We start from the raw sequence: 12,745 nt of genomic DNA, 5'->3' as shown, positions 1-12,745 counted from the left end.
GTGTCCATAAGAAATGAATAAATACAGTAGGTAAATAAAATTCAAATTAGATATACATTATACCATATATTGTATATCACTATAATTAATTTAATTTGTAATTTTGTATAGTCCTACAGTGTTACAACATTTTTATATACTTTATGCTGTTTTTGTGTTTTTCCATTATTAAAAAAAAACTATTATGCTATACAAAATAGTGAAACAAGTACAGGTAATAAATTTCATAATGCAAAATAATTAAGACACATACAGTAGTCTACTCACAATTATTAAGAACGTTAATTGAAGGAATCTCTAATTGTTTGTGCTTCAGTTTTTCAAAATATTGCGTTTGTAAATCAATCTCACTTCTCCTTTAACCACACCAAATTCACGGCACACATCAGCTTTCTTTCTGCCATTGTCGATATATTTTTATAACATTAATTTTACCTTCTTCACTTAGAAATGTTCTTCTTTGCACCTTGATGACTGTCCTGTATGCAACAAATGTCTGCAAACTGAATGTCTCAAGTTACATTCTGAACTGAATGTCTAGATTACAGTACGGTACATAACTTGGCCAGCTATTATTTTTGAAGAGTGTTGTCATAACAAGAAAGATTTGACCTACCCCACACTCCACCTTTTTGTCTCAGAATTTCAGTTCTTGGCCTGTAAAATGCTTTTGTCGCAGTAACTGAAAACGGTATTTGTCTTGATAATCCATTTTGAATCTTGCGTATACTACTTTTAACACATGAATATAATTAATTGATTAACTAGCGGACTTACTCGTGTTAATTATGTAAGATTTGTGCAGCTTACAGCTGTTTCAGTGCTTCATGCACCATCCTCAGAGCCTAGTAGGCTCTGAGGATAATTAACACGAGTAAGTCCGCTAGTTAATCAATTAACGGTATATGTCACTAATGGCATTACCATCTACCTGTGAATTACTCTCCACAGCATTCTCGGTTTAATGTACGTGAAACATGAATTCTTAGAGAATTTACACTGTTGCTAAATGTCACTATAAACGAGTTGCTTACTAAAAATTTGTCATTATAGAAATAATAGGTCAAGTTTGTTTAGTAGAGATAAAAACCATATTTCTTAATGACTGTCACTGTAGCTGAAGTGTTGCAATAGCTACATTTGTTATAACCAAGTTCATCTGTGTATGAAGATATAAACGTACATGTTATATAAACTCTCCATTAATTTAAGAAGAAAATTCACATTTGCACACAGATACAAATTACAATTTCAATTTTACTGGCAAGTAACATAGAAGTTTAAGGACTTTGGTGGGACATTAAAGCAATGGAGAATATGAGATAATTTACAAAAGTAAAGGTAACAGACAAAAGACGGAGTCAAGTTGTGTGTGAAAAATGCAGGTAATTATACGAAAGTGTCAATTTGGTTTCCTAGAACAAATCTGACTCATTTTGTGGAACACATACGAGGCCAGGATTTCAACTCAGAAAGATCAGAAGAAAAGTGGCAAGAAGTGACCGCACACATCTCCTCACGTTACAACGCATATGTGCCTTCTCCAGGGTTAAAAATCCATTGCTCTCTGTCAAGTTTGAACCAGTAAACCCTGAACTTTACATCATCCAAGATGACTGGATGAGCTTAACTGGAGACACTGTAAATCAACCAATACACTATATTGATGAGATCGCTCATTTTCGTATCAAACTGTGGATCTATGCGTCATTAAATTTTTCAGTAATTTTTAGGCCCCCATAATTTTTTTTATTTCTAAGCCAAAGGTACTGATGTTTAAAATTGTCTCTAACTGATACGTGCATAGCAGGAAAAACCAATTATGTTCAGAAACCGAAGTAACACTTTTAAGAAAGAAGAGTTGCCTAACAAATTTGTGAATTCATTGAGACTATCTTATGAGATAAAAAGTTGTGTATAAAGGCACTTAGTGAATTGGGAAAATTGTGGTGCATATCATTTCAATAATTAATTTGATACGAAATTGGTAGGAACTTTTTGCAAGAACTCTACACACACAAAAAGAAAACTTTTTGAGAATACAATAACTAGATACCAATACATATTCTTCGCATGCTGGGGTACGACTATGTACCTGTAAGGGGAGATAATGGATTGCATTAGTGTTTGGCTAGAATATTTTATATAATAGTGTTAGTGTTTAGTATTGTATAAAATAAAATTGCAGCTATAATTTTACCTTCTCATTAATTGTGATGTTGCAAAATTTCAACTTCGAAATTTTCAGGTAAATACATGTTTTATACCCAGAGAATGTGGTTTTGAGTGTTTTGTCTATCTTCCAGTTTATGTACAGGAATTTCTTTCTGATTTGTTGCAAGGAATTCGATCATATTCTTTACCAACCAGCTAAATCATACTGAAATGATGCATATGAAAATATAATTAATTTCCTAAAAACTAATGGGTATTTATTTTAAGAATTTGAAAGCTAACACGAGATAAGTTGTAGCTCTTTTTTATGGTTACTTTCTCCCATATGGTCATGTTATAACTGAAAGGGTATAGATGGTATGTTTCCAAAAACGTTTGCATTAGTTAAAACAATAATTATAATCCACATAGCTTATACATACAATCACAAAAATTTTAAATGATTTTGCAAAAATTTATGTGAAACTAAATGTAATAGATATAGGGGCAGGGTGGGAAAGTACGAGGCTCATCCAGAAAGTAAGTTTCCCTATTTAAAAAAAAAAGAACAAACACTTTCAGGAAAACATTTATTGACAACAGGTATAGCAATGTTTCAGCTATTTTTCAACATAGCCACCATCAGAATTGAGACACTTGTCGTATCATGGGACCAACTTTTGTATCCCTCTGTCGTAGAACTCTGCCACTTGAGAATGGAACCAGCATGTGACAGACGTCTTCAGCTCTTCGTCGTTGCCAAAACGCTCACCGGAGGACAGGAATTTCTTGAGGTGCAAGAAAACGTGAAAATCGCTGGGAGCAAGATCAGGACTGTAGGGTGGATGATGAAACAACTCCCAGCCAAATTCCGTCAAAACAGCTGCTGTGTGCCGAGCCGTATGTGGACGAGCATTGTCATGGAGGAGCACAACACCTGCAATAAGCATTCCACGCCTCTTGTTTTGAATGGCACGTCGCAATTTTCGCAGTGTTTCACAGTAACGGTCAGCGTTCACTGTTTCACCTCTTGGAAGGAAGTCAATGAGCAGAATGCCCTTCCTGTCCCAGAACACCGTGCACATCACTTTCCATACCGACAGCGTCTGTTTGAATTTCGTCCTGACCGGAGATCCACTATGCCACCAATGCATTGACTGCTGCTTGGTTTCCGGGGTGAAGTGCGAAATCCAAGTCTCATCGCCCATGACAATCCTATCGAGGAACTCGTCGCCGTCATCGTGATACCATTGCAGAAATGTCAGTGCTACTCCTAAACGTTGCATTTTATGTTCGGGTGTCAGGTTTTTTGGCACTCACCTGGCACACACTTTTTTGAACAGCAGGTGCTTAGTGACAATCTCATGCAACAAGGATCGCGATATCTGTGGAAAATGGCTGCTCAGCTCCGTAATCGTGAAGCGACAGTTCTCCATGATGCACTGCCGCACCAGCTCAACACGATCATCATCGATGAGGGACAATCGCCCACTGTGCTCTTATCATGGACACTTTGACGACCTTCGGAAAACTGCCTACACCAGTGATGCACCATCTGCTTACTCATGATGTTCGGCCCATAGACCTGACAGAGCTGCCGATGAATTTCAATTGGCGCAATCCTTTGTGCATTAAAGAACTTTATCACCGACCGAACCTAGCAGGCGGCGGGAAAAGGAATAAGAGCTTCCATTTCGGACCACTGCTGCCATGCTACTGGCACCAGGCGGGACCTGTCCGGCTGGCATATGATTGATACGTCATAGATCTGTTACGCATGCGCAATTGACATGGCTAATTACGTTTACTCTCAAGGGGAAAAAATCGGGAAACTTACTTTCTGGATGCGCCTCGTAAAAGAAATGTTTCTTACCAAAAATAATTTAAAAGCCAGACAGGACCACAGAACAATCTGAGTTGCTCTTTATTACAAGATTAGCTCCTGTTGTGTATATCAATTCTCGATGCCCGTGCGTCCTACTTTAAACGGTTCAAACCTACCCGCGCAAATGAGAGTCGCTGCTTTCTCTCTCTCAGAAAGCAGGTTGGCTCGCTTTTTTCCCTCTTGTGAGGGAGAAAGCAAAGATTGCGCGTCGACGAGTCACGTTGGCAGTATAGATACACCCAGGCACTGTGACGTCAACGGCGTCCTCAACCACCATTGTTCCGAGGGGTATAAATATGGCTTGGACACAAGGCCAGGCCACTCGTTCGTCAGATGGCAAAGAGGTAGCTCTAGCGCGACCTCCGTCACTGACAGCAGTCTCCCAACCAGGCCTACGCTATGGTTGTCTTTTGTTCGGACGTGTCTGCACACGGCCACCACTCCGGGAACAGGGAGCCAAGCTGCGCCCCTGTCTCCTGTATTCTTTCCTACACTAGCCTCACTTCTTACGTATTCTAAACTTATTTTATTCTAGTCTCGCTACAAGCCTCATCACCACCTCCAACCCGCACACTTCTCTCCCCTGATCACTCTTATCTCTCACCATCCTGACTTCGACTCCCAGCTCTTATCCCGGCTTGTTCGATTAAACACAACCATCTCCTCAGCCCCCCCTCTAGAGTCGGTAAGTCGCGAGTGCGCTCTGTTGATCCGTCGATGATAGAGGTCACCCTTCCCCGCTCCTGAAGTCGGTAAGTCGCACAGTACGCTGTGTTGATCCTCCGATGCCAGGAGCTTTTTCTCGAAGTCGGTAAGTCGCACAGCACGCTGTGTTGATCCTTCGAACTAGAGAACTAACCTTCTACCTCATTCCATCTCTCTCGTTATCCTACCCCCCCACAACACACCTGAGAGCAAGCCGATTTTCCCCAGGCATTCCCGTTACCCCTACCTCCCTCTCATTCAAGTCATACTTTACTATCACCCCTCATAACTCTCCTCGCATCGAAGCCTCAGGACGAATTTCTAAACAATTTCTATCACGACTCTCCCGTTACCCCTACCATAGAACTAGGAGGGAACCACAGTTATACTTTCTTTGTTAGCTTATTTCTGTAATAAACAAATGTTATTTAAAAAAAAACAGCCTTTCCTTTAAACTTCACCACAGTTTCTTATCATCACCCCACCCACCAGCTGCAGCCATCTTGTCACGTCACTCCCGTTTCCCCTCCCCACCTCGACAACACGTCGGAGAGCGAAACGACCAGGAGTCCGGCGATCGACACTCCATTTCAGAAACTGTCACCAAGTTATAAAGGCCCACTTTGTATGCAAGACGAATGTCTAGGGTATAATATTGTTCTACTTGACAATTTTTCTACCACAGTATGGTACTTCTGGCTGAGTAATGTTCTTAGAATTTCATTACAAACCACTTTTCTTTAGTAACAAAATGTCAGGGCTTATCGTGCACCATATGAAAACTTAAGAGGAACTTATTAGAGAACACAAATGTGAGTTCAAGGTATGTACAGTACGTGAAATATACCAGGTTATTCAAAAGTAAGTTACATTTTGACGTCAACATAACCTTTCCAAGATTTAAGATATACATAAAGCAAGAACACACTTATACTCATAAAGATACGAAGTTTATTGGATTCAGTTTAAATGTTGAATATGTCCGCCATTTTGTTCTTCAACAAGCAACAATCTTTCTTTTACGTTGTGAACAGCATATACCAGTACTAATATATGTGGTGGAATTTCTTCAATTTGTTGCGAAATTACATATTTTAGTTTGTCGGTGGTCATAGTCTTAGTTAAAAAAAAATTGGTCTTAAAATAACCCCACAGCCAAAAATCTGCTGGACTGACAATCGGGGAAAAACACTGGCCTGGTGTCAGGAAAATGTCTGCTTATTATGCGATCATCAAACGTGTTGCATAACAATTGCTTAACTGGTGTATAAATATGAGGTAAAGTCAAAACCATTTTAAAAAACAGTCAATGATAGTGATTTAAAAATTCAATAAGAAGTAAATTTACTTTTGACACATTATAAACAAAACCTGTTACCAAATTAACAAAAACAAATGAGTATGATAAATGAACAAATCCTACTGTTCGGTACATACAAATATATTACCATTTTGTGTATAAATTAATTTTTTTAAATGTTATATCTATTTCAAAATGTAACTTACTTTTGAATAACCCTATATTATATGCAAGAACTTTAATGAGTTTTGAAGCTAAGCTCACAAAATTAATCTCACAGTGATGTAAGTCAGCTGTGTATTAAAAAAAAATAACGAGTGCTTCAGTGTAGTTACTAAAAGAAAACAGATTAAACTGAAATTGATGGAAAATATAAAATTATATATTGTTACTGAATATTACCAGAGTCACTGATATTTTCTTGCCAGTAGAATTAAGATCTGTAATATGCTCTTGATCCAAATATACATTTATCTCAACTTGAATATTCAACAAAACAGGTACATAGTTTCGCAAACTTAAATGCAGTGATGAAGATAAATACAAGCATGAGAATGGAAAAGAAATGAGCAAAAAGGGGGGAAGGATTAGTAGGGGAAGTACAAGAAGAAAAAATTAGGGACGGAATGATAACACTGATGATAGTGGCAATAATGATAATAATATAAGAAAAGATAATAATAGAAAAGAAGAAGAAAAAAGTTGAAGATGATGGTAGTGACTAGTTCTACGAAAGGATATGTACCCATATTTTTTCTAATCGGATTTAACGATACTGTACCAACTGCGCATTTATCTAGTGTCGATGTTTATCTGTCATTACTGTTGCAGTGGGAAAACCTCGGAAAAAACCCAACAATGTAATCATCTGGGCTCAGCAGGAAAAAGTGCTACTGCCTAAGCTGTGCCAGTGGCTGCCTCATATTTTAACGAGTGAACAAAGAAGTAGCATATGTAGATTAATCAACGCAACTTAAAAGGTGTTTATTACAGAATATTAACACACACTTCAAAGCAAGACAGATGAAGCTTGTTCCCAAATCAGGGTAGAAGATTAGAAGCAATGAAATTCAAGGAAGAAAATATAGGTAGTCAATGATTAAAATAACAGAACGTGCTTACCATCAAGTAGATCAGAAAAAAAATGCTTTTAGGGTTGATATTATAATTCAACTGGACATCATGTGAAAGATATATAATTATAATCATCATCATCATCATCATCATCATCATCATCATCATCATAACCATTTCACGTATTAGACCTAGGGGTTTGTTACGGTCACTATTCAGCTCTTTCTAGGTCTTCCCAAGTTTCTTCGGCCTCTTAGAGTATAGTGTAAGATCAGTTTTGGCAAGCAGTTGGAGGGCATCCTGGCAACATGTTCTTTCCAGTTCAGTCTGTATTGTTCTATGTACTGGGTAACTGAATATACTTTTAATTCTTTAAGCAATATAATTATAATAATTACATGACCTAACCAGTTGCTCTAATCTTTCAGTACTGGTACTAAATTTCCAGAACTACTTATCTTGACTTTTTTTATTGTTGAACTTCTTCTTTTATTGTTTTTTGTATCCATTATACAAACTTTTGAATATGGATATTTTTTGTCTTATTGCACCAACTGATTCCTTGGCATGACAGAATTACCACTATTTTTTATTTGGAGTTACTATATCATGCCATAGCATTGTGGTACAAGGCATCATGCTTGAATTCGCATTACAGAATGCTCGCAGGTTCCAGTCTTCATGGGGAAATTTCGGCCAGTGTATATGCCCAGTGTCTACCAAGCATAGTGATGGTTTTGAAGAACTATGCTAGGTAGCGAAATCCAGTTCTGAAAAGCAACTACAATGGCTGAGGGATGATCGTGCTGATATGTTACCACCATACTAGTTGTATGATCGTTCATGTTTGCTGAGGCATATGAACATGAGACCAGCAGCTGGCTGGTCAGCCTTGGACTTCATGGGCTGTTGCGTCACATAATATTTATGGTTGCTTTAACTGCGAGGTCATATCGCAACTGTCTGCTGGGAATGGCTCATAAGGTTTCCATTTTCCTACCATTTACAAGCAACCACTGGTTTCAGGTCTAACAAATCAGTATTTATTTGTTTTTCTTCTTCTTCTTCTTCTTCTTCTTCTTTTGTAGCGGAAGTGGGAACAAATCCGGCATTTTCCTTTTAAATAATTTAAATATCTAGATCCCTAATTATCTATAATTAAGGAAACCACTGAAACCCCGATTTAATTGCTGATGCCAGGAATTTAGCTCGAGATCTCCTGAATGACTGTCTAGTGTTTTATCACTGAGTCATCTCGCTCAGTAGAATGAGTATTACTTTGAATGAAAACTTTATTATAGTAGGTAGAGAAATAACCTGTTTTCATAATTTATATTAAATTTGCATAATGTTCAATTTTCATTAAATTTATTATCTATTATAAAATTTAATCATTAACTTCGCTTGTATTGGTAACTTAAAACTATTATGTAACAACAGTTAAATTTTATTTTGTTGATTACAGAATGAATTATGTTCCATTTTCGAAATTAAATTCATATTAATATGGTAATCTGTTTGCTATTTCACATAAATGAACCTATCAATATTGTAAGAAATTCTCAGAAGAAGGGGTTGGTAGTAAGAAGCTTTTAAACAGAACGAAGATAGTACAAGAAGTTACATTTTTGAGAATCTGTGCTAAAGATAAACTCAAATATCACCAATATTTAGGGACACGTGCCATGCTTAAAAATGAAAGGATTCAGATGATAGGGGTAAGAAACAAAGGGAAATATCATGATCTACTTTTCTGTGACGAAATATTACAAACCATTGATTTGCTCACCTTCAGACCTGTTGCAAAACTTTTAAAAAAAGGAGGGAGGGTAATTTAAATGATTATTAACATAATAATACATCATCAAATAAAGAAAAATTTACTCAACTATCAAGAGTTATTTCTCAAATTCCACGCAGAAGTTAACATTTTACTATACTATTGCAGTATATTATATTGTATATGGAATAACCAAACACATTTATACCGTAACTAAATCCTCTTTTGAAGCTCACTATTTGAAGAGTTTTTTATTAGATTTTAAATGATTGACTTGATATAAAATAAAAATTCAAATCAGTAACATCATTAAATTCTTGGAAATATTTCTCAGAGCATAAGGACTCATCAAATATTAAGCAGAATAATCTTTTAGAACAACAATTTTTAACAATTTACACACATTTTTACACAAGTACCTCAATGCTCACACCAACTAGAAAAAAACTATTTCTATTGTCTTCGACTATAATGTCTATATCTAACAGTGGTTGCGCAAGCATTTTTAATTTGTGAGGGCATTGGGTGGCCAGAGCTTAATCGAAAAATGCAGCCCTCCTCATTTGTCCTATACTATTGAAATAGGTACCGGAATAGATAATTAATAGTGAAGGAAAATTTTTCGTAGTTTTAAAACATTACTACTGAGACAATTTCCACTTGTGATATACGTAAACACTGCACAAAAGTAAACAAGATGAAGCTAATATTGAATGAAAATTGAAACGTGAACATTATTGTTTTGTGCACAATGATAAAAGATGCGGCAAATAGCCATGTTGCTTTAAAAGTAACAAAACATAGCAGCAGCAGGAGCAGTAGTGATAATAATAATAATAATAATAATAATAATAATAATAATAATAATAATAATAATAATAAATTATCGGTAAACTGAATTGGAAGTACTCTGAAATAAATTTCAACTGCACTTTCAATATTTGTGGAAGTGGTGGGGCAGATGAGTGGGACAGTAGGCAACCAAAACCACTCTCCCACTGGCGCTTCCCATAACATAGTCTCACTGAGAGTAAGAATAAAGTCATAAACAGTAGCGTAGCATGACTTATGCAACAGAGTAAGTTGTCACAATCTTAGCATATCTTAAATATTACTTTCATTTTCGCGAATGAAATTTGAAACTCTGTACTCCTGCCTCGTTTCCACTCACATCATTTTTCTAGACATGTATTTTGTAGGCGTATTTAACTTCACCCTATTTTTTCGTTTATAAATTAGTCACAAAATTATGTTAAGTTACGAAAATTAAAATATATTTAGGTAAGTGGATATCCTACCTTTATCTACAGTAAAATGTCCATTCACAATAATTACATTCATCTATACTGTCCAAGTTTCATGCAGCATTGCATTTTCTCATTTGAAATTCTTATAAGAACGAAACCATATCATACACCCTAAAAGGAGCATACTGCTGTCATATTATAACGGGTTTCTCACATACGATGCAACTCGAGGTCTACAGCATTGCTCGGAAAGCATTAGCTTGGCAGGAAGGCAGCACTCACCGATTGCGCAGCTGGCAGCCTAGCCCATTTCTCGTAACAAGATTAGTCTTGCCAGCGCCTTAGCTGTAAACAGTGCGTATTACTCAGCCTCGTTCAATTTCGTTTGCTGTGTGATTGAGTACACATTTGTTCATTCTTATTGTGTGTAGTTTCGTTCACTATGTTATACACCAGGGAGCAACGAGTGTTATTATGTTAAACTATGCAAGAACAGAGTTGAATGTGGAATGTCAGCTTGCTTTTATACAGATATTTCCCGGTGTGCATGTTCCCAATAAATCGACGATATGCAGATTAACAGAAAAATTCAAAGAGACTGGATCCATGTCAAACATAAAGAAAACTAGAAAACCAAGCATTCTACCGAGGAAAAATTAGACGACGTAGGAGCGGCCTTAGAAAGAAGTCCGAGCAAATCGTTGCCTCGTTTAGCAGGGGAGAAGGGTGGAGCTCCATTTTACATGGACACACAAGTTGTGATCCCTGCCACTGTGTCTGCTGTTGCAGTACTGGCAGCTCTTACAGCAGTCGGTTTCTGTCTGCGAAGACGTAAGCACACTTTTGTGATATCTTTGTCTCCATGTTAACACTCTTGCTGCCAAGATGGGTAATAGGATTACGGTACCCCACTGATGATTTTTCAATATTATTTTCATTTTTCTCCACATTTCTTTTTTTTTTTTTGTAATTCCATGTATTTGTCAGTTATATGTTTATTAACAATTTAAATTAAGAATAACAAATAATTAATCTATTTTAATATGTAATTCACGTTATTCAACTGGGGTGATCTTGTTACCCTGCTGGGTAGTCTGTGTCACGAAAATTCTAGGATATAAAATTCAATCTGTAGCTTAAGTTTCTTCATTTCTAAGTTAATCTGCGTCCAAATTATTTTATTTTGTGTTATTTATAACAATAAATTTTATATAGTTATTTATATTATCATGACTGCTATTCCAAATTTTTTATATATATTTTTTTTATTTCTGTGTGGGTGATGTGAGTAGGCGATTGCGTCATATGTGATAAACTGTACAGTATACAGAATTCGAACATCTAACAGTATTCTATACTTTCTACAATGCTTGATTGCAACTTGGCGCATTATATAACTTGATATCTCGACATTTTAGATTCAGTATTATAAGAGGAACAAGTTTTCCAAGTTCGTATACTGACAATGGAAATCACGTAGATTTTAAAGCATGGAAGCAACGAATATTAATTTAAATCATATGAGTACTTCCATCTCAGTTCTTAAAACTGCAGTCAAAGTAAAAGATTTTTTATTTTGTTAATGTAACACACGAAATAAAGTAAAAGATATTTCACAGTATAGTTTAAGTCTCAAGCTTCAGTTGTAGATGTCATCCATGTAAAAGTGGATATGCCGGCAATGTCACCTTGCGACCGAAGCTCGAGACTACAACAGCACTGTTCACACATAAACACAGAATGAGGAAAGGAATACTAACTTACTGTGATGGGCTGGTCTCTGCATGCCAGCCCTGCCTGACCCAGGGCCCGGGTCGTCCAGATGGTTTGACGATTCTGTGCGGCTTGAAGTTCCCTGCTCTGTGTCACTGTCAGAACCCAGGCTGTCGTACTCTTCACTCTCTGACTTGTGCGATTTAGATTTTCGACCCGCCCGAGATCTGGTTTTCAAATGATGTTCAGCATCACACTGTAAGGAATGAGTATCACACAGGTAACACATACTTTTTCGTTTTACATTTTACGTCATATTTCGAAACAATTCAGTTCCCTTTTATTATTATTATTATTATTATTATTATTATTATTATTATTATTATCATCGTTATCATTATTATCATTATTATCATTCTTATCATTATTATCACTATTATCAGGCTTCGAGACTTCGGACCCAATAGAGCAGTTCAGTGGGAAATCCGCATAACGGCGTACTGTGTATAGTGGTAAAGCGTACAGTGGGTGGGGGTACTGTAGAATGTATGCCAACAAATATGCTAAGGAAAACGCTCTGGATTTGAAGGTTCTGACGAATAATTTGATTTTCATACAAACTGTGTCTGAAACTATTACACAGAGAAGTCAGAGCAAGGGATGCCGGAAGCCCTCAAATTAATGTAGAAAATGATGCAGAGAATTAATGAGACATCAAGTACACCGGTTACTGAATGTGTAAAACAGAAATGGAAATCAATTTTATGTAAAAAATAACATAAACAGCAAATTAGTGGACATAGAGTCACCCGAGAATAAAGGACTGTCTCTTAGAGACTGCAATGATGTTAGGTTTTTTTCGTTTTGCTCCTATCACGTCATGCGAC

At 36.5% G+C, this 12,745-nt stretch overlaps 1 protein-coding gene across 1 annotated transcript in view; it reads right to left on the bottom strand.

Moving 5' to 3' along the window:
• The window catches only part of LOC138707358 (cell adhesion molecule Dscam2-like), a 1,214,496-nt gene that overhangs the window by 13,037 nt on the left and 1,188,714 nt on the right, over positions 1-12,745 (bottom strand). Inside the window, exon 29 of the mRNA XM_069836640.1 lies at positions 11,910-12,114. Coding sequence (XP_069692741.1) covers positions 11,910-12,114 — 205 coding nt within the window. The remainder of the gene's footprint in view (positions 1-11,909; positions 12,115-12,745) is intronic.

This window comes from Periplaneta americana, chromosome 10 (assembly GCF_040183065.1).
Source record: "Periplaneta americana isolate PAMFEO1 chromosome 10, P.americana_PAMFEO1_priV1, whole genome shotgun sequence".
Classification (NCBI taxonomy): domain Eukaryota; kingdom Metazoa; phylum Arthropoda; class Insecta; order Blattodea; family Blattidae; genus Periplaneta; species Periplaneta americana.
Note: the sequence above shows the minus strand (reverse complement) of the source record. Positions and strands in the feature narration are given on the sequence as shown.